The sequence below is a fragment of the Dermatophagoides pteronyssinus genome, unplaced genomic scaffold (assembly GCF_027571235.1).
Source record: "Dermatophagoides pteronyssinus isolate colony J.1.1.1.1 unplaced genomic scaffold, Derpt_VIB-CSIC_2022.12 sq0074, whole genome shotgun sequence".
Taxonomy (NCBI): Eukaryota; Metazoa; Arthropoda; class Arachnida; order Sarcoptiformes; family Pyroglyphidae; genus Dermatophagoides; species Dermatophagoides pteronyssinus.
The window spans coordinates 1-19,752 of record NW_027461589.1 but is presented as its reverse complement, the minus strand read 5'-3'; the positions used below and the strand labels follow the sequence as shown (position 1 = coordinate 19,752).

The 19,752-nt window shown below is 26.5% G+C and overlaps 4 protein-coding genes across 4 annotated transcripts; 1 reads left to right on the top strand and 3 right to left on the bottom strand.

Moving 5' to 3' along the window:
• Window positions 1–84: 84 nt before the first annotated feature.
• Window positions 85–2,957, bottom strand: LOC113797513 (uncharacterized). The gene is made up of 3 exons (XM_027347905.2): window positions 2,737–2,957; window positions 1,126–2,128; window positions 85–982 (listed from the first exon to the last, which is right to left on the bottom strand). Exons 2-3 carry the CDS (start codon window positions 2,117–2,119, stop codon window positions 285–287), a joined length of 1,692 nt encoding a protein of 563 aa, XP_027203706.2. The 5' UTR covers window positions 2,120–2,128; window positions 2,737–2,957; the 3' UTR covers window positions 85–284.
• Window positions 2,958–5,732: 2,775 nt separating this feature from the next.
• On the bottom strand, window positions 5,733–16,752 carry LOC113797515 (uncharacterized). The gene is made up of 6 exons (XM_075824360.1): window positions 16,570–16,752; window positions 12,276–14,124; window positions 11,335–11,495; window positions 7,050–7,078; window positions 6,396–6,870; window positions 5,733–6,337 (listed from the first exon to the last, which is right to left on the bottom strand). Exons 2-5 carry the CDS (start codon window positions 13,756–13,758, stop codon window positions 6,489–6,491), a joined length of 2,055 nt encoding a protein of 684 aa, XP_075680475.1. The 5' UTR covers window positions 13,759–14,124; window positions 16,570–16,752; the 3' UTR covers window positions 5,733–6,337; window positions 6,396–6,488.
• LOC142646154 (uncharacterized) lies at window positions 6,889–10,318 on the top strand. The gene is made up of 2 exons (XM_075824361.1): window positions 6,889–8,293; window positions 8,408–10,318. Exons 1-2 carry the CDS (start codon window positions 7,939–7,941, stop codon window positions 10,018–10,020), a joined length of 1,968 nt encoding a protein of 655 aa, XP_075680476.1. The 5' UTR covers window positions 6,889–7,938; the 3' UTR covers window positions 10,021–10,318.
• Window positions 16,753–18,425: 1,673 nt separating the features above from the next.
• Window positions 18,426–19,546, bottom strand: LOC142646152 (uncharacterized). The gene is made up of 2 exons (XM_075824346.1): window positions 19,463–19,546; window positions 18,426–19,358 (listed from the first exon to the last, which is right to left on the bottom strand). The coding sequence occupies exon 2, from the start codon at window positions 19,101–19,103 to the stop codon at window positions 18,666–18,668; it is 438 nt and encodes a 145-aa protein (XP_075680461.1). The 5' UTR covers window positions 19,104–19,358; window positions 19,463–19,546; the 3' UTR covers window positions 18,426–18,665.
• Between the last annotated feature and the right edge of the window lie 206 nt (window positions 19,547–19,752).

Sequence of the window (19,752 nt, the reverse complement as noted above, 5' to 3'; positions counted from 1 at the left end):
TGTTCATTTCAAATTTTTTTATTTCATTTTATTCAATTCACAAGTCAGATGATAATTAATAATGATAATTAAAAATCAAAAAAAAACAAGAAAATAATTTATCAATTTCATTTCGTCGATAATAATAATGATTATAATAATGTTTTCGTTCAATTTTTTTTAAAGGGATAGATAAAATAATAATTAAAACATCCAAACATGATCGTAAATATCAAAATAATTACAAAATAATGAAAATTAATTTAAATTTTATCAAAATAAAGTTGTTTTTGTTTCGTAGTTCATTATTCATAAAATAACTGTGAAATAAGATGCATCAAACCAAAACCAATGGCCATTGCAATCCATTGTATTAGGCCATTCAAATGTAAACGTGTAGTTTGTTTATCAATAATTTCGAAAAAAACAATATAAAGTATAGTACCAGCTGAAATAGCAGCCAATATTATTATATGCAGACTTTTTTCATTCGGTGTATCCGATTGATTATTCATAATCATAACAATAAATATACCAATGGGTGACATTAATGCAAACAATGTACTAAAAAACCATAATATTAATTTAGCTCCTTTTATATGTTGTCGTCTTTGGTGTTTAATTATTGATGATGAACCAGATAATGGATTAATGGATAATTTTTCATTACATTTTTCATAAATTTGAAATGATAATATAAATGCAATCAATAATTTATGTGATAATATTGCAATTAACATTGTCCAAATTTCATCATGTTTTGTTTGTACACCAATCGATATACCATCAAATATTGAATGACATGAAAATGCTAATATTAATAGAAAATTATCAATTATATTTGGCCATATTGTTGATGATTTATTGTCTGTAATATGATCATTAACATTGTTGTCGTTGTTGTTTTGATTCATCATAATAATTTCATTTTCATTGTTAACAATAAAAACATTATTCTTCTGTTCATTATCATTCGATTGATGTTGATGATTTGGATGTGAACCTATAGAGGTAGATGGATAGAAAGGTTTATGAAGAGAAAAGAAAAAGAAAATTGAATTAAAAAGTTTCAAAAATTGATTGTTTTCAGGCAGGTAAATTGTCAGGTAAAAATCTTTTTTTTAAAGGAAAAAAAGTAATATTTACATTTGGATTTGGAACAGGTATTATAATCAACAATTGTTTGCTGTTGATTCAATGATATTGGATGTGTTTCACTAAAACCACTTGATAATAATATTGTTGATGGATTATTTAATTTTTTACTATTTCCACTCAATGGTGATTTGTTCATTGTTGTTGTTGCTACTGTGGTGGTTATTTTGGAATTTTCACCAACATTCATCGGAATCGATGATGAACAAGAAGTTGATGGTGGTGGAAAATCATCATTAATTTGTTGACTATATTTTGAAACTTGTTTATCACCGCTACATTGTCTAAATGATGATGATAAACGTCGAGAATATTGTCGTTGTCTTTGTTGTAATCGTTGTCTATTTTGATTCGATTCATTTTCTTGTTGCTGTGGTTGATCATTCGAATGATGACCATGGCCATGGCCATGATTACCTAATAATAAATGCATCAATTCTTCAAGTAAAAATATACCAAACAGTCCTGCACATGCGCAAAGATCGACTAATGGTAATGAATCTTCATCGCCACCTTCATCGCCACCACCACCATTATCATCACCTGCAAAAATCATTAAATTTGTCTTATTTATCACATTATTTGTCATATTGTTTGATTTATCATTATTATCATTAAGATATGATTCATAATTTTCACGAATTTCAGGTAACATATGTACGAATGCCGTATAGAAAAGGACACCACCACCAATTTGTGTTAAAAATTGTACAATACGATCATGATGAAACCAACGTCGTTTATGATTTTTCATTAACAATAATTTTGTTGTCGATGTGGATGTGGATGGTGATGATGATGATAATGTATAGGAATTTTCATTTGAATTTGATTTTTTGATACGGCTAAAATATTTTGTCGAAAATTCCAATAAATAAACTGGTATTGTACCCATTAATAATGTTAATATGAATAAAATTCCAGCTGCTATTAAACGAATACCATTCGAATCATTCGATGATGATGATGATGAAGAAGTTTCCATTTTCTGTTTCTATGGGAAAGAAAATAAAGCAAAACAAACAAGGAATTTAAAGAATTTTGAAAAAAAGTGAAAAAAAGTGAAAAATTTGACAACTTTTTTTTCAAAACTATTGAATGATTATGTAGAAAATCGATTCCAATCAAATCAATTCAATGATTGATTTTAAATTAAAAAATTTGCTGCTGCTGCTGCTGCTTTTACTATCAATTTAGCCATCGAATCTTATCCGAAAATTGGATCAAAATTTGTAACTGTAACGCGCACAAACACATAGGATGATAATCAACAAATTAATTAGAATTAATTACAAAAGAAGATCCAAGTGTGTACAGATTTGATTACAAACGACAACAACAACAACAACGATGCAATCAATTTAGTAAAAAAAAATAGGAGTTATTTTCTCTATGACTGAGGAGGATTTACAGGATTTAAATCTACCTAACTACCACTTGATGATGATGATAAATCAAATTGAAATTTGAGCAAAATTCAATTAAAAAATTTTTTTTTTGAGTTTGCGAAATCAAAATGACATTTACCCAAAAACAAAAACCAAAAACAAAAACAAACAAGCGTTTCGTTACACGTTTGATATTTACATTGATTTAATTTACCTGATCGAGTAAAAAAATCACAGGTTTGACGTTATTGGTGATGAAACAAAAACCCAAAAAAAAGCAAAAAAACAGAACAAACAAACAAAAATCAAATTTCGAAATAATTTTTTTTTGTCAACAAAATTTGTCTGTCATCAGTGATGATGATTATGGATGATGAGAAACAGAAAATCGAAGAAAAAAAACTGATTTATTGATTTTGGTTCCTTATTTTACTTGGTTGGTTTGTTTTTGTTTTTGAATTTTAAATGTTGAATGACTAAAAGTTCATTTGGACAAATGAGAGTGATATATCGACGAAACAAATTTTTTTTTCTTTTGATAATTCAATCATCGATCGATTGATTGATTGATTAGATATAACTGTGCAAAGAAGCACGAAAACGAAAAAATCAATTAACAACCATTGATTTGATTTATGTGTGTGTGTGTGTGTTTCTTTGATAATTTCGGATGACATTATCAATAAAAATTTGCTTTTCTTTTTCTTTTTCCTTCGTTACTTTGATAACTTTGAATTATCATTTTTTGTTGTTGTTGTTGTCCATTCTGTTGTTGTTGTTGTTCATTTTCTCTCCTTCTCTGTCTTTTTGGCTCGTTTTTTCCCCTGTTTTCGCTGTACATTATTGTCAAATGATGATGCTAAACACATGATTGTACTCGACAAACGAAAAAACAACAACAACAACGAAGCAAAGGAATTCAATGGAATGATTAAACAAATCAGATCAACAGCAGCCGAACAACAAAATAAAAAGTTATCTTATTGTCCAATTCATTACTTGTTTGTTTTGTTTGTTTGTATGAGAATCATAATCATAATCATAATTATAAACAACATTTACAACCATTCAAACAGACAAACATCCAAACAAACAAAATTCATTATTCATTATTGATATTTTGAATTGGAATAAATTCCAAAATGAAAATATTCGCAATACAGTATAGTTCATTATTGAAAACATCGAAATAACATTGCTATTAGGGAAGATGAAGAAGAAGAATTTATGGCACAAAAAAATCATCATCATTTTGCTGATTGATGATGATAATGATGATTATGATGAAAATGAAAAACCAAAATCTTTCGATAAAATCGATTCAATCATTTCATTTGAATAAATTGTTTTTCGCTTTGTTTCGTGTTTCGTTTCATTTGTTTTATTCAATCAAATTCTGGTTGATGTTATTGTTGTTACTTTTCATTCGATTAATAATGGTCTATATTGCCAATATTGTTGGTGATTGAATCAATGAAAAAAAATAATAATAATAAAAAACAAGAAAATAGAAAAAACTATATGAAAAAAATCTCTGAAAATCTTCAGGGAAATCCTTATCGCATTATATTCATGATTTTTTCTTCCCTCTCTCGAATTCTTCCATCTCCCTTTCTTTTCATTTTCATTTTCATCTGATATATTTTCCATATATTTTCAGTTTTTTTCAAATTCAACAAGCATACATAGCGAAACACACATAGCGAAACACGAAGAAAAAATGAAAATGAAAATGAAAATGAAAATCTTATTAGGATTTTGCTTTTTTTCATTATTTTGTTGTTGTTATTGTTGAAAATATATATTATAATGTAATCGCTGTCTAGTAGAGTGTTGTAGTTAGATCACGCAAGCAAGAAACTTACTCTCAGAACAATAAGTCAAACTTTATTAAACTTTGTTCATGCTTAAATACAATTCCGAAGTTCGACAACCGAACTTCCAATGTTAATTAAATAATTCGAAAGCCAAGGCTGACCTCGAACATATTGTAACACTACACCTCCCCACGAGGTCTGCCACGCTTTTGGATTTTAGGAGGATTCGCTTCCATTCCTGTAATCCTTATCTGGTCACGATGTACCTTGAGTAGCTGTCCATCTCCATCCTTTACGTAATAAGAATTTGACGATAATTGTTCAGCTACTTCGAACGGACCCTTATTTTTCGGTAAAAGCTTTTGACAGCGTCCAACCTGTATGACGGGATGATTGACTAGCACCTTAGCTCCAATAGGAATCGGTTCATCGACAGTTTTATTTCGATCGTCGTAATTTTTCTCGGGGGCGTGGGTTCGAATCCCACCTCTGCCACCATATAATGTAATCGCTGTCTAGTAGAGTGTTGTAGTTAGATCACGCAAGCAAGAAACTTACTCTCAGAACAATAAGTCAAACTTTATTAAACTTTGTTCATGCTTAAATACAATTCCGAAGTTCGACAACCGAACTTCCAATGTTAATTAAATAATTCGAAAGCCAAGGCTGACCTCGAACATATTGTAACACTACAATATTGTTTTCTGCTGATTATCGATTTTTTCCCCATTTTCCAAAATATCAATCAATATTCACAGCGAGAGAGAGAGAGAGAGAGAGAGAGAGAGAGAGAGAGAGAGAGAGAGAGAGAGAGAGAGAGAGAGAGAGAGATGCATGGCGAAAGCAAAATCAACTTATTTTTTATTCAGTTCGGTTCGTTGGTTGGTTGGTTGTTCATCAACATCATCAATATTTATTTAATGATAAAACAATGATGGAATAAAGGATGGGGAACCAAACGAAACGAACGAAAATTGATTTTTCGTTCTTTTAAATAATAAAATAAAATTCAATAGCAAGCATAGCAAGATAGAATCGAAAGAAGGGAAAAACAATTTTGTTGCGGAGGGGGGAAATTTCTTAAAAAATAAGGAAATTTGCCGGAAATTTTGTAATACCCAGGCAGAATTCTTACTCTTTAAAAACAGTTTAAAAACTGTAAATCATTACTATTAAAATACTATTTTAAAACCTTTAAAAAACGCGCTGATTTTAACAGTTTAAGAACTGTTTTTAAAGACTTTTCAAAAATTTTTCGAAATGGGGGTCCCTGGTAGAATTTTTTTATACCATGAAAAATACCATTCAAAATTAATTTTTTATAAATTTTTCAAGCCAATCAACCTGCAAACATCCTATTGGATGACGCACAATTAATGAAACATTCATTCAATTAATCAGAAAAGCATATCAATTTTTATTTTAAAATTTAAAAAAAACATAATAAAATCATAATAAAATTGTACAATCAAAATATGGCCACTAGACTTGGTTTAGCATCATCGAGTTTTCGTTTGTTGTCATTCTCTACCAAGATCTTAGATAGAATAGAATGGAATTCAACATACAACGTTGACATCCAATGTTCGTATTTTCTTCGCATGAATTCTTTATGGAACTTGTTAACTCCATTGGCCGCACTTTAGTTGGACTTAGTTATTTCTCGACTTAGATTTCCCAATATCTCATAACCAGTAACATGGTTAGCAAATAATATATTGAAACGATCGAATAAAAACAAAGATGTATTTTGAAAAGATCGTTTAAATAAAGAACAATAGTTCTAAAAACTAACAATATGCTGAAATTGTTGCAAATTCAATTTTGTCCACTAATTTTTTGAATTCTGATTTCCACTCATTAATAATTTTTTAACAGTTTTAAATTGTAATAGTTTTTTAATAGAAATCCAAAATTGTAATACTTTTATAAGAGTTTTAAATAGTTATACAGTTCTAAAACTGTTTTTAAAGAGTAATAATTCTGCCTGGGTATTTTCTATTTAAAAAAAAAACGAATAATTTTTTATTTCCAGGGAATTTTCCAAGAAACATACCTGAAATCAATCAATCTATTCAATCAAGGTGGTTCAGCGATTTTTTGTTGTTGTTGTTGACATTCAATCGATTCATCTGCTTTACAGAATCAATCAATCATTATTAATAATAATAATCGATTGATTTGTTTGATTTAAATCATCTAAATCATCATCAGTTATGAATGCTGTTGGTGATGTTGATTGATTATCATTGTTGTTGTTGTTGTTGTTGTCGTTTTTGTTGTTGTTGTTGTTGTTATCATTATCATTATCGAATGAACTTTGTATATCAATTTGATGATGATGATGATTACGATGATTTACAGTCATCATAATTGATTTATCTTGTTGCTTTTGCTGTTGTTTTCGTCGTTGTTTACGTTGTTTCATTAATAATATTAAACGACAACATTCAATTCGACCACAGCATAATATTTTCATTGCTGTATGGCGAAATGTTTTATTTAGCCAACAATATATAAATGGATTATAGCTTTTTTTTGGTTAGTTTGATTTGGTTCAATTTGTTTTTTTCAAGTTTTTTTTTGCATTTTTTCAATTTCCAGATGAAATTTCAGAGATTCGATTTTCAATTTTCCAAAAACGTGAAAAACAAACATTGAAATAAATTATTTCAATTGGGAAAAATTCCAAGAAAAAAAAACTACTTACCTAACTGATGACATTGCCAACCAATGTACCTACAAAATTGAATAGTTGATAATAGATGATGATAGATGATGGATGGATGAATGGATGGATGGGAAAAAAATGAAAAAATTTTAAAATTAATTTTGATTGATTATCGTTTTTTGTTGTTGTTGTTTGTATTGATTTTTGTTGTATTTTCTTCGTTTGTTTGTGTGGATCCATCTAATTGATGTTTTTCTGGTTTCAATTGAAAACCATCATCATTTTTTTTCTTCAAGTCCATCTCTCTCTCTATTTGTATGTCTATCATTTTAATCACCCAAAAAAGCAAATCATTCAATTTTCATCAACATCGTTTAATGATCTGAAAACAAAAACAACCAACCCACATGAAAAATCTCAAGAGAGAGAGAAAAAAAAATTTGACAATCTAATCCAGTTTAAATGAACAAAACAAACAAACAAAATAGCCAACCAAAAAAGCAAATCTATTGATGCCGAATGAAACGAAACAACAAAAACAAAAAACCGTACTTAATAACAAATTGATCCAAGAAAAAGGAAACCAAGATAGCCAATATGATGATGATGATAAATGACCAATCATATACCGATTGGGTGAAAATAGTCGAACAAAAGAACAAAAAAAATAATATAATTAAATTGTAAAGCGAAAAAACAAAAATGGAATTTCAATGAAAATGAAAAAAAAATTCCAAAATTTAATTCAATTTTTCAAAAAAAACTTCGAAAATCTCCTTTTGTTCAAAAAATACATATATAAAACGTCAACGATGTAATTGATTCGAGTTTTGTTGGCTAAAAAAAAATTTTTGAAAAAAAAATATATTTTCGTTGACAATTTTACAAACGAGAAAAAACGAAAAACGAAACAACGAAATAAATCATAATGATGATGGGAAAAAATAAACGACGACAACAACAACAGCAAAATCAACAACAGCAACAGAATCATCACCAGAATCAACAATGGCGTCGATCTCGTATATTTCAACGAACAGATTTTAATGAAACAATTGAAATAAAAAATCGTTTCATAACAACATCGCCATCACCATCATCATCATCAATAATGATGATTAATGAAAAAGCTAAAAAAGAAGAAAAACAAACAACAACAACATTGACAACAACAATCAATGATGAACAACAACAACAACAACAACAAAAAACATTAAATTTATTATCATTATCATCATCATCATCATCATTAAATTGTAATTATATTCCATTAGTTTTTAATGGTAAGTTATTATTTTTGTAATTTGAAAATAATTAATTACAAATCATTTTTTTTATTCTATTTTATTTGTGAATGACCCATTCGAATTTTTTTTAAATAATAATTATTACAAAAGCAATTGGATGTATATTATTTGCACAATTACGTATACATAATCCTTGTATCGATATGGATATATATTATAAATTATTATTTACAAATTATAATTATAATCGTAGTAATAATAATAATACTAATACTAGTAATAATACAAGTAATAATACTAATACTAATAATCATAATAATAATAATAATCGTTATTATCCAATGAAAAAACGTTCAATGATGATGATGATGAATAATGTTATACAGATATCACCAATATCATCATCATCAACAACCGCAGCAACAACAGCATTACCATCGTCATCATCATCATCATCATCATCATCATTATCGTTAAATATTCATATAAATTCATTACGTGGTCGTATACGTTGTGGAAATTTTGTCGATATTATATTTATAGTATCACCTTCATCATCATCATCAAATAATAATGATAATAATAATCATTATTCTTGGTCAACAAATTCATTTGTAAATGATAATATTAATAATAATAATAATGAAAAATTATCAATAATGATTGATCAATTATGTCGAACAAAATTTATATTAGAATTGAATGAATATCGTCAACGTTCATCGACAACAACAACAACAACAACAACCGCAACAACAACAACATCGACAACACGATATTTAGGACGTAATGATCTTAATAATTTTAGAAATTATAATAATAATGTTGTTCATGGCAATATTGTCAACAACAACAACAATGAACAACAACAACAACAAAAACAACAACAACAACATCGACAACAACAACAACATGATAATAATCATTGTAAACATAATAGAAAAATTGAAATATTATGCCATATAAGTAAAGATTATTTAGAAATGACAAAAAAAACAATGAAAATAAATAATAATAATAATGAAAATATTAATAATAATAAAACTAATAATAATAATAATGAACAACAACAACAACAACAATCATTATCTAAAACAACTGTACCGGAAACAACCAAAAAGGTAGAAATAGAAATGGTAAAAAAATTACCATCATCACAGCAACAGCAAAAATCATCATTGTTTATGGATGAAAAAATAATTATAAATGATATGGAAAATCGTAATTTAAAGCCAACAACAACAACGACAACAACAAAACTTCAACAACAACAACAACAACAAGAATCGAATAGAAAAATGAAAATAAATGATAACGATGATGATGATGATGGCAATGAACAGAAACAATTTGGTCATTTAATAAATGATAATTGTAATAGTAATGGTAATAATAAAAAATTTATTGATGACAATGTTGTTAATGGTGGTGATGATGATAATTTTGACGATAATAATGATGATGATGACGACAATAACAACAAAAATGAAGAAGCAGAAATTGGTAATGATGAACAGGAATTAAAGAAGAAGAAAAAGAAGAAGAAATCAAATAAAATATTCAAACAAGACAATGATGAAAGTGAGGAAAACAATCCAAATAATAATGATAATGATGATGATTATCATTATTATCATTATAATTATAATTTACAAAAAAATCAATATAAAAAAATTATTAATCAAAATCCAATATCAATTTGGATCGTTATTATTATAATAATAATAATTATAATATTATCAATATTTTATAAATCGATATGATATTAAAATTATAACACCATGGATGGATGGATGGATGGATGAAAAATGATGATTATTAATCCTGCAATATTATTAATGATTCGACAATTACAATTACAATTACAAACAATCGATAGTCGATAATCAATAATCGATAATGATGATGATTTTTGATCTGATTATGATTTTCTTTTTTTATGATTTTCATTTTTATTTTTATTTTTTTTTTATTTTTACTGATTTTTGATTTTTCCCCCTCCTTCCAACCTCCAACCACACCACCATTGTTAAAATAAATATGTTTTTCTTCTTCTTCTTATCCTCCCTCCTTTCTCCAATTTTTTTTCTTTCTAAAATGAATGAGAGTGGTGCTTGAGAGATAAACAAAATGAAAATAAAAAACTTTCTTGTATTTTTGATTCATTTATTTTCATCAAATGTTTCAGGAAAAAAAATGATACTTTAAAAAAAAATAAATATAAGATTCTCATTTCCTCGTGTCCTATTCTAATTCTTCCTTCTACAAATTCTTGTTTACTGGAAAAAATAACAAGGAAAAACAAAAAAGTTTTAACTAAAATATTACGCAACCTAAATATAATGAACAATGTGCTTGTTGCAAAAGTTTTTCCACTTTTGTTCTTCCTATTCAAAAAAACAAACAACAAACGGAAATTTTTGTTTTTTTCCCATGAAAAAAATTCAAGTAGAGATGCAAAGAGAGAACAACTTTTATTAACTGCTCCTAACTGGAGTTGCTTCTAACACAGTGAATACATATTAAAAAAAGAAAAAAAAAAATGATGATGATAACAATAATAAATAAAATAAATAAAATATAAATATAAATACAATCAAACAAAGCAATCAACCATACAGGTGATTGTGAACAATTTTTAATGAAGATTGGATGATCAATAATGATAAATCGGTAATGAATTCTTTGTTAAAAATTCCGATTTTTTTTAACACATCCACCGTGAAGGTGGGAATAGACCCTCGGGCGCCAAACAGCAAGCCCTGAACTACCCAATTATTGATCTGGTAGAGAGAGAGAGAGAGAGAGAGAAGAGGGAATCGAATAAAGTAAATGAGAAAAAAAATTGTGGTAAAATGGAAAAGAATACAGAATCGAAAATTCTCAATTCTTGATTCTTGATTTCTACTGAATCAAGAATCAAATAAATAATGAATTAGATTATAATTTGGAAAAAAATAACAACAAAAATTTCTTTCTTTCTTTTTTTGTTTCATTTGAAATTTAATTGGAATATTATTATTATTTGTATTTTGTATTTGTAATTTGTATTTTGTATTTTGTATTTTTGTACTTACCATCATAAATATACGATAATTATAATGTAAAAATCCAGCATCGGTTAATAAATGAAATAAATGTAATGGTAGCCAACAAATAGCAAATGCAGCAACCATTAATATTAACATTAATATACGACGTAATTTTTTACGTTGTCTGATACGTGCTTTTGCATTTCCTACAATATTGAAAAATACCGAAAAACGGAAAAAACGTAAAGCAAAAAAGCAAAAATAAACAGATAAAGTAATAGTTTTACAAAAGTAATAGACAGAATTGATAACCAAATTTTAGATTATTTTTTTTTTGAAATTTTTTTACAAAAAAAAACCAATTCGCATTCAAATGCATTCACAATGTACGGATTAAATTCCTCAACAAACAAAAATTAATGAATGAATCTTTTTTGAAATGAATTTCGTGTTTCTGTTTCTGCTTCTTCTGTTTGTTCAAAATATTAAAGTGTCAAATATTTTTAGACCCAAAAAAAACGAAGCGAAATGTATTGGAAAAAAACTGCAAAACTGAACTGAATAAAGCGAAAAAAGGAAAAATTCCAAAGAATTTTCATTTTTTTGCTTTTTAAAAAATAAAATTAAATTAATGCTCACTAATATTCTGAAGAGTTTCTTCTTCTTCTACTACTACTAATACTTTTTTATAATATAAAAAAAATTATAAACATTTTCTTATGAATAATTGAAAACAAACAAACATTTTTGAATCTATTAGAAATTGGAAACAAAAAAATGCCCGTATCGTTACAAGAGGATAATATAATGATATGGATAATATTAAAAAAAATTACATCAATGCAGCTAACTTGGCAGCATTTTGTATTTTACAAAATAATGGATTTTTAAAATATAACCAAAAATAATAATAATAATAAATTAAAATTCTTATTTTTATTTTGTAGATAAAAATAAAAAAATTACAATATAATAAAAAAACTTACCTCTATTATCATATAATTTACCTTGTCGTTGTATAATTTTACCAATTTTAATATAAATATAACCAACAATAGCTAATGGTATAAAATATTGTGTTACAAATACTGTAACCGTTATAAATAGATCTGGTTTGATTGAAAAATTTTCCAATAAAAATTGTTGTACATTTTTATTGATTGGATTACGACAACGTTTTAATGTTGTTTGATCAAACATTGATTGTTGTTGCGTTGCTGTTGTTGATGATTCAATAGATTCATTTACATTTTCATTATTTACAAAATCAAATAATTTTTCAGTTTCGTTATAGTTTATCTGATAAGAATTATTCATCATTGTAGGAAGATTATCGTTATAATCATCATTATTATTATTATTTGTTGTTGTTGTCGATGTTGTTGTTGTTAAAAATTTTGGATAATTCATTGCAAATAATAATAAATATGTTGCATCTTCAGTAACAACAACTTCAGATGAATATGTAAATAATAATGATATTAATGCTGATAATAACCATGTTATTATAATCAAAATATAAATAGTACGGCGTGTGTAACCATCATTATCCGGTATTTGTTTAGTTATATAATATTTACAATAATAACAACAAAAAACAGATGATATTAATAATTTTATTTGTAAATATAATTGATAAATTTGATTAAAAATTATATTTATTAATGATAATATTGTTGTTGTTTCATTTGTATTTTGTTGTTGTTGTTGTTGTTGTTGTTCAATAATAATATTATCATTATGATTATTACTGTTATTTAATGATGTTATCACTGTTGTTGTTGTTGTTGTCGATTGTTGTTGTTGATTATTTATTAATGTTGTTGTTGTTGTTGTTGTTGTTGATAAAGGATTAGCATCACCATTATTATTATTATTATAACGGTTATTATTACTATTATTATTATTATGATTATCAATTACAACCGATGTTGAATGACGACGAAAACCGGTTAAACTTTGATAACGTTGTATAGCAATAATAGCCATTGTATAGCTTGACAGATAAACAACTAAATATTGTACAAAATTTACAATAAAACACATTGGTTGTCCAAATGGCCAAGAGAAATTTGCAATACGAAAAAAATTAAACGGTATATTGAATACGGTCATCAATAAATCTGATATTGATAATGATAAAATTAATGAATTTGTTTTTGTATATTTTTTCAAACAAATACGACAAACCAATAGATTACCAAAAAAACTTATTATTATTATTATAAAATATGCAATACAATAATAAATACGTTCCTGACGATATGTATCATTTGACATTAATTTTATTTGATCTTGTAATTGTTTAATTATATCATTTGAATATAATTTCATCATTGTTGTTGTTGTTGTTGATTCTGTTGATTCAGATGTTGATAATAATGAATTATTAGCTGATTGTTGTTGTTGTTGTTGCTGTAGTTCTTGTTGTTGATTATAATGATAATGAAGATGGCCTAATAATAACATTATTACTTGATTATTATAAACAACATTATTATCAGTTGCTGCTGTTGTTACGGTCGTTTGTAAATTACAAACATCCAAAGAAAAAAATGACGTTTTAAAATTGAAATTTTGCTTTCAGTTGTTTTGACAATGTTTGAAAAACAAAAAAATTTGATTTGATTGAAATCACGAAGCAAAACAGGCTAACAAATTCAAAACAGACACACACAAACTTTCTTTGCCTTCAATAATTTGTTGATATGTCTGGATCATCCAATATTTGTTATCATCATGCGAATGTCATCAACATTTGTTATAATCATGTTTCGATGATCAATGAAATGAATGAATGAATGAATTGAATTGAAAATTGAAAAATGCAAGAATCTAAATTTGAAATGAAACAAAAATGAATGATTTTTTGGATGACAAATGATGAAATAATAATTGAAAAAAAACAGAGCAGAAAATCTTTAAGTTATTTTTTTTCGTTTCCGTTTTGTTTTGAAATTTTTACGATATTTTTGAAACGAAAAATCCAGTTAATAATAAGATTTATCGCTGCTGCTGACGTTATTCTAGCTTAAAAATTCTACAAGAATATTCTCTTCGATCGACTATAGATCTAATATCAATTTTATTAGATTAAATGAATCAAAGAATTTTCTTTTCTTTTTTTTTGTTACTTACAGGGGGTAAAAAAAATAATTAAATTAACTTTAAGTTCACAGTGTGTGAGAGAGAGAAGAAAAAAATTCCTGGAAATTTCCTTTAATTATCAAATCGGCAAGTAACGAAAAAAAAATAACGGAAATTTTCTCGCTTAATAATACACACGGTGAAAATTAAAGTGAAACGGAATCAAAATCAAATCAAAGAAAGGAAAGGAAACAGGATATATATAGAGGTTTTTTGATTCAATTCGCCTGATCGATTGATTTTTTTGCACTACTTTTTCCCTTGAATTGTGTGGACTGAAACAGAAAACATTCGCATACATCGAATTACGTAATACAGTTTCACACACAACGAAACAAAACAAAACAAAAACAAATTTAAAAAAAAAGAAAAAAAAAGATTTTTATTTGAATAGTAAAAAAAGAAAGAAAGAAAAAAGATTCTGTTTTCAAAAGATTCTGTGTTTCAAAAATTCTGTTTTTTTAAAATTCTGTTTTGGTTTTGAGAAAAGAATCACAATTTTGACAACAGAATAACAGAAAAAAAAACAGAGAAAAGTTGACTTCACTGTAATGTATTTTTTACATTTAAATAATAATAATGTAATGATGATAATAGGAGACAAAAATAGGAGAAAAAAACGAATGAATTTCCATTCGTTTTCACCTTTTTTCTTTTTCTTTCTTTCTTTTTTTTTAAAGAAATTTTTCGTTTGTTACAAATGAAAATCAATGACATTTCAAACACATTCGTCATTGATGATGATGATAATGATGTTTTTTTTTGTAAGGAAAAAAATCCTGAATGCCAAATTGATTGAAATTTGTAATTTGATTTTGTTTTTTTTTAAAAAGGAATGATAGTATGGAAAAAACAACATAACATTTATGGTTGAATTAATTCAATACTTTGTGTCTATTACAACCAAGATGATAATAATGATGACAATGAATTCTTTATAGTAAATTTGAAAATAAGGAAAAAAAATGATAATGATAATGTTTAAAATTTGTAACAAAATGTGTGTGTGCATGTGATGAAAGAAAATTGAATAATTTAATTTTTTTTCTTATGGTTCGTTACAAATTGTAAACCTGTACTAAGAGAGAGAGAAACATATGAAGAAAAAAATATTATTATCATCATTATTTGGTCAAATCAAATAATACTAATAAAAAGTTTTTCATTATCCAAATCATCATCAGCAAATTCTCTTTTTTTTTCTCGAGATAGAACTTTTTCCTTTTCAAATATACAAACACATAGATAAAGGAGAAAGAATTCATGCATGTTTTTTTTATCTAATTTCTCATTGAAATAATATGATTATCTTTCTGTGTGTATCTATGGATTGAGGGTTTTTTCTTCCCTTTCATCCATTTTATTCATTTCATTCAGTGCTTGATTCATTCAATATTCACAGAATATATTGAAAAAAATGAATTATGAAATTCACGGATTCCACATCACAATCATCATTATCGTCATCATCGGGTTTTATTATATTCGTTTTTTGTTGCTATGCGAGCAACAAACAAACAAGCAAACAAAATAAATTCATTTCAAGTCAATAAATTTCTTCTTTCTTCTTTTGCATTTTCAATATTGAAAATTACAAAAAAGAAAAAATTCTGATGAAATGAATGTATATATGGTGTGAAAATAGTGGAAAAATTATGAATGAATCAGAAAAAACAAATGTATAAAAAGTATGAATAATTTTTGCTTTGTCTTGTTTGTCAACAGAAACAAGCAAAAAATTAACATTAAAATTGAATGTAAATTCCGTTACAAATTAAAAAAACTATCTCTCTCTCTCTCTCTCTCTCTCTCTCTCTCTCTCTCTCTCTCTTTGTTGTGAAAAAAAGGAATCCAGAAGCAGAAAATTAATTGATTAATTGTTTTCATTAACAAAAGACAAAACTATTCTCTCTCTCTCTCCTTTTTTTTGAACACCTACACAAAAACAAAGATAAATATTTTTCATCATCATCTTCTTCGTTGTTGCTGTCATATTGTTGCTTTTATTCAATTAAAATTTTAAATTCTGATGAAGAAAAAATTAAATTAAATTAAATGCTTTATTTGATTTTTTTCGTTTGTTTCAATAACTAAATAAAATTAAAAGTTTATGGAAATTGATGCAATACATACCCCTTTTTCAAGGCGAAAAACAAAATTTTGTTGATGACAATAATTTTTTAAAATCACAAACGCACAGCAATAAGATGCAAATACGAATCAAACAAACATTTATGATGATGATGATGATGATGGTGGCAATGATGAAATGAAATCGATGAATGCGATGTAACAATCTTCTTCTTCATTCATTCATTTTTTTTTTTTTTTGGTCACAAATCATGAATTTTCATGTAGTTTTTTTTGTTCGCACTGAACTCTTTTATAAATGTCTGGTTAAACATTGATGGATTCAAATTGTGAATTTGTTATAAATGAAATAAAATAAAATGAATTTCATATTTATAAATGATTCAAAAAAAATATATTCAAAAATAAATGAAGAAAAGATGAAAAGAAAGGAGATTTTTTTGTTCACAATTCTTTTCTTTCTTTCTTTCTACTTCTTGGTGATGAATAATATATTTTGGGGAGAGAGAGAGAGAGAGAGAGAGAGAGAGAGAGAGAGAGAGAGAGAGAGAGAGAGAGAGAGAGAGAGAGAGAGAGAGAGAGAGAGAGAGAGAGAGAGAGAGAGAGAGAGAGAGAGAGAGAGAGAGAGAGAGAGAGAGAGAGAGAGAGAGAGAGAGAGAGAGAGAGAGAGAGAGAGAGAGAGAGAGAGAGAGAAACTGAGACAACGAACAAACAACGTCATTACACTAGGAAAAAAATCGTCCCAAATGATAAAGAGTGAATGAATGAATGAATGAATGTGTTGAAACAAGAATCGAAAATGATTTGAATGAAAACAAACAAAAACCAAAAACAAAAAAAAACTATAACTATAACTATAATAAAATTCTTTAATGCACTTGCGCACTATGTGTGTGTGTGTGTGTGTGTGTGTGTGTGTATTACAGAAGAGAAATATTCTTTCATAGAATAACATTATCCTGCATCATATTTGGAATAGCGAGAGAATAAAAACAGAGAAGAATCTGTGTAAAAGAAAGAGAGAGAGAGAGAGAGAGAGAGAGAGAGAGAGAGAGAGAGAGAGAGAGAGAGAGAGAGAGAGAGAGAGAATATGGATACAAAAAACAAAATAATAATAATAATAATATGAATAAATAAACGACAGAAAAATTATTCAAATGAATGTGATTCTTTCTCCCTATTTGATAATATTTATATTTGATCTTAATTTTTTGTTTTTAGTCATCATCATCATCATCATCATCATTATTATTTATTATTATTATGATTCTATTCATCATTTATTGGTTTGAATGATGATGATGATGATGATGATGAAATGGATGTAATATGATGAAATGAAATGAAAATTCATATGTACCAATTATATTCATATAATCTATGTGTTCTCTCTCTCTGCAGAATATTTATTGGCAAATATTCTCTTGTGTAATCTTTGGCCTTATGATCATGATGCTTGAACAAAAAAATGATGATATCATCTCTCTCTCTCACTGGGTTTTTTTCTGCCTTATTTGGTTTTTTCTTTTATGGATTTCTAAAAACAAACAAACAAACTAGAAAAAAATAAAATAAAAAATAAATAAAACTAAATTCCCTATTTGATTTAATATCATAAATGATGTTGATCATGGTTGAAAATCAAATGATCATCATAATGATGATGATGATGATGATGGCAAGGATTTTTTTTGTCGATCACCATCATCATCATTAATCATTTGTATTTTTTTTTTTTTTTTTTTTTTTTTTTGATTAAAGCATCCTATTAATATAAATTCTTTATATTTAAATTATTTACTAAAAAAAAATACATGAAAGCATCATTTGCTTACTTGGTATATATTTACAGTAACTTACTTGCTTGGATTTATTTTTTTATTTTTTTATTGCTTCATTTCATTTGAATCAAAATAATTAATTCAATTAATATAACCATTCACAGATGGCAGTTGTAATTGTCTTTCTGATTCTGATTTTGAAATTTACTTTTTTTTTTTACTTTTATATGGGTTTCACACTAGCAGCAATGTGAATGAAATATTTCAAATGCAATATTTCAGTCCATTTCAACCTTATGGGCTGAAATATTTTCGTGTATATATTTCATGAAATATTGCTGTAGTGTGAAACCCCTATTAGAGAATTTCTTTTTTCCCCCCTTCACTCGTCAATATTGATGATGATGATGATGATGATGATGATGATGATGTTGTTGTTGTAGGGTTATTATCATCATTATAATTCTTGTTATTTTTCAATAAAACATATAATTGAATATTTGATGATGCTGTTGCTGTTGCTGCTGTTGTTGCTGTTGATGATTTATTTATAATTAAATTATCATTATTAATATAATAATTGGATAAAAATTCATTTGTTGTTGTTGATGTTGTTGTTGTATTTATCTGGGAAATTGATTTTTCCAATAAACAATCTGGTTGTTGTTGTTGTTGTTGTTGTTGTGGGTGTTTTTGTTGTTGTTGTTGATCGGAATTTGTAACAATAATTTTTACATCATCATCATCGTCATCAACGTTGACTTTTATCATTTGATTTTTATCTTGTATTTTCATTTTATCATTATCATTATTAATATTTTGATTGCCACAATGATCAATTAATGTTGTTGTTTCAATGTTTATAACCAAATCATTTGTAATTTGATTTTGTTTTCCATTTATATTATCATCATTATTATTATTATTATCATTATTAATATTTGTAAATTTTTTCTATTAAAATAACGATTTTTAAAACAATAACAAAAAATTTTTATAGCTGTTTGACGAAATTGTTGATTCAGCCAACAATATATAAATGGATTATAACTGTAAATTTTTTTTACAAATGAATGGATAAGTGGAAAAACCAAAAATCATATTATCAAATCTGATTATCAATCGACCCAATCAAAAAAAAAAAATCTTCCTACCTGACTGATGACATTGCCAACCAATGGACCTTTTTGTTTGTTTGTTTTTTGGTTTGTTTGTTTTGTTTATTTTGGTTAAGTTCCGGTTGAAAATGTTTTCGGATAAAGAAAAAGAAAAGACAAAGAAAAAGAATGTAAAATGGTTATTTGGAAGCGTAAAAAAAATTGATTTATATTATTTCCGCTATTTTTCATTTCTAATAAAATCACACAATATAGTCACACATTGATGAAGTTTTATTGATAGTAAACAATAATAATCATAGCAAAATACAGAAAAGCAAATGAGA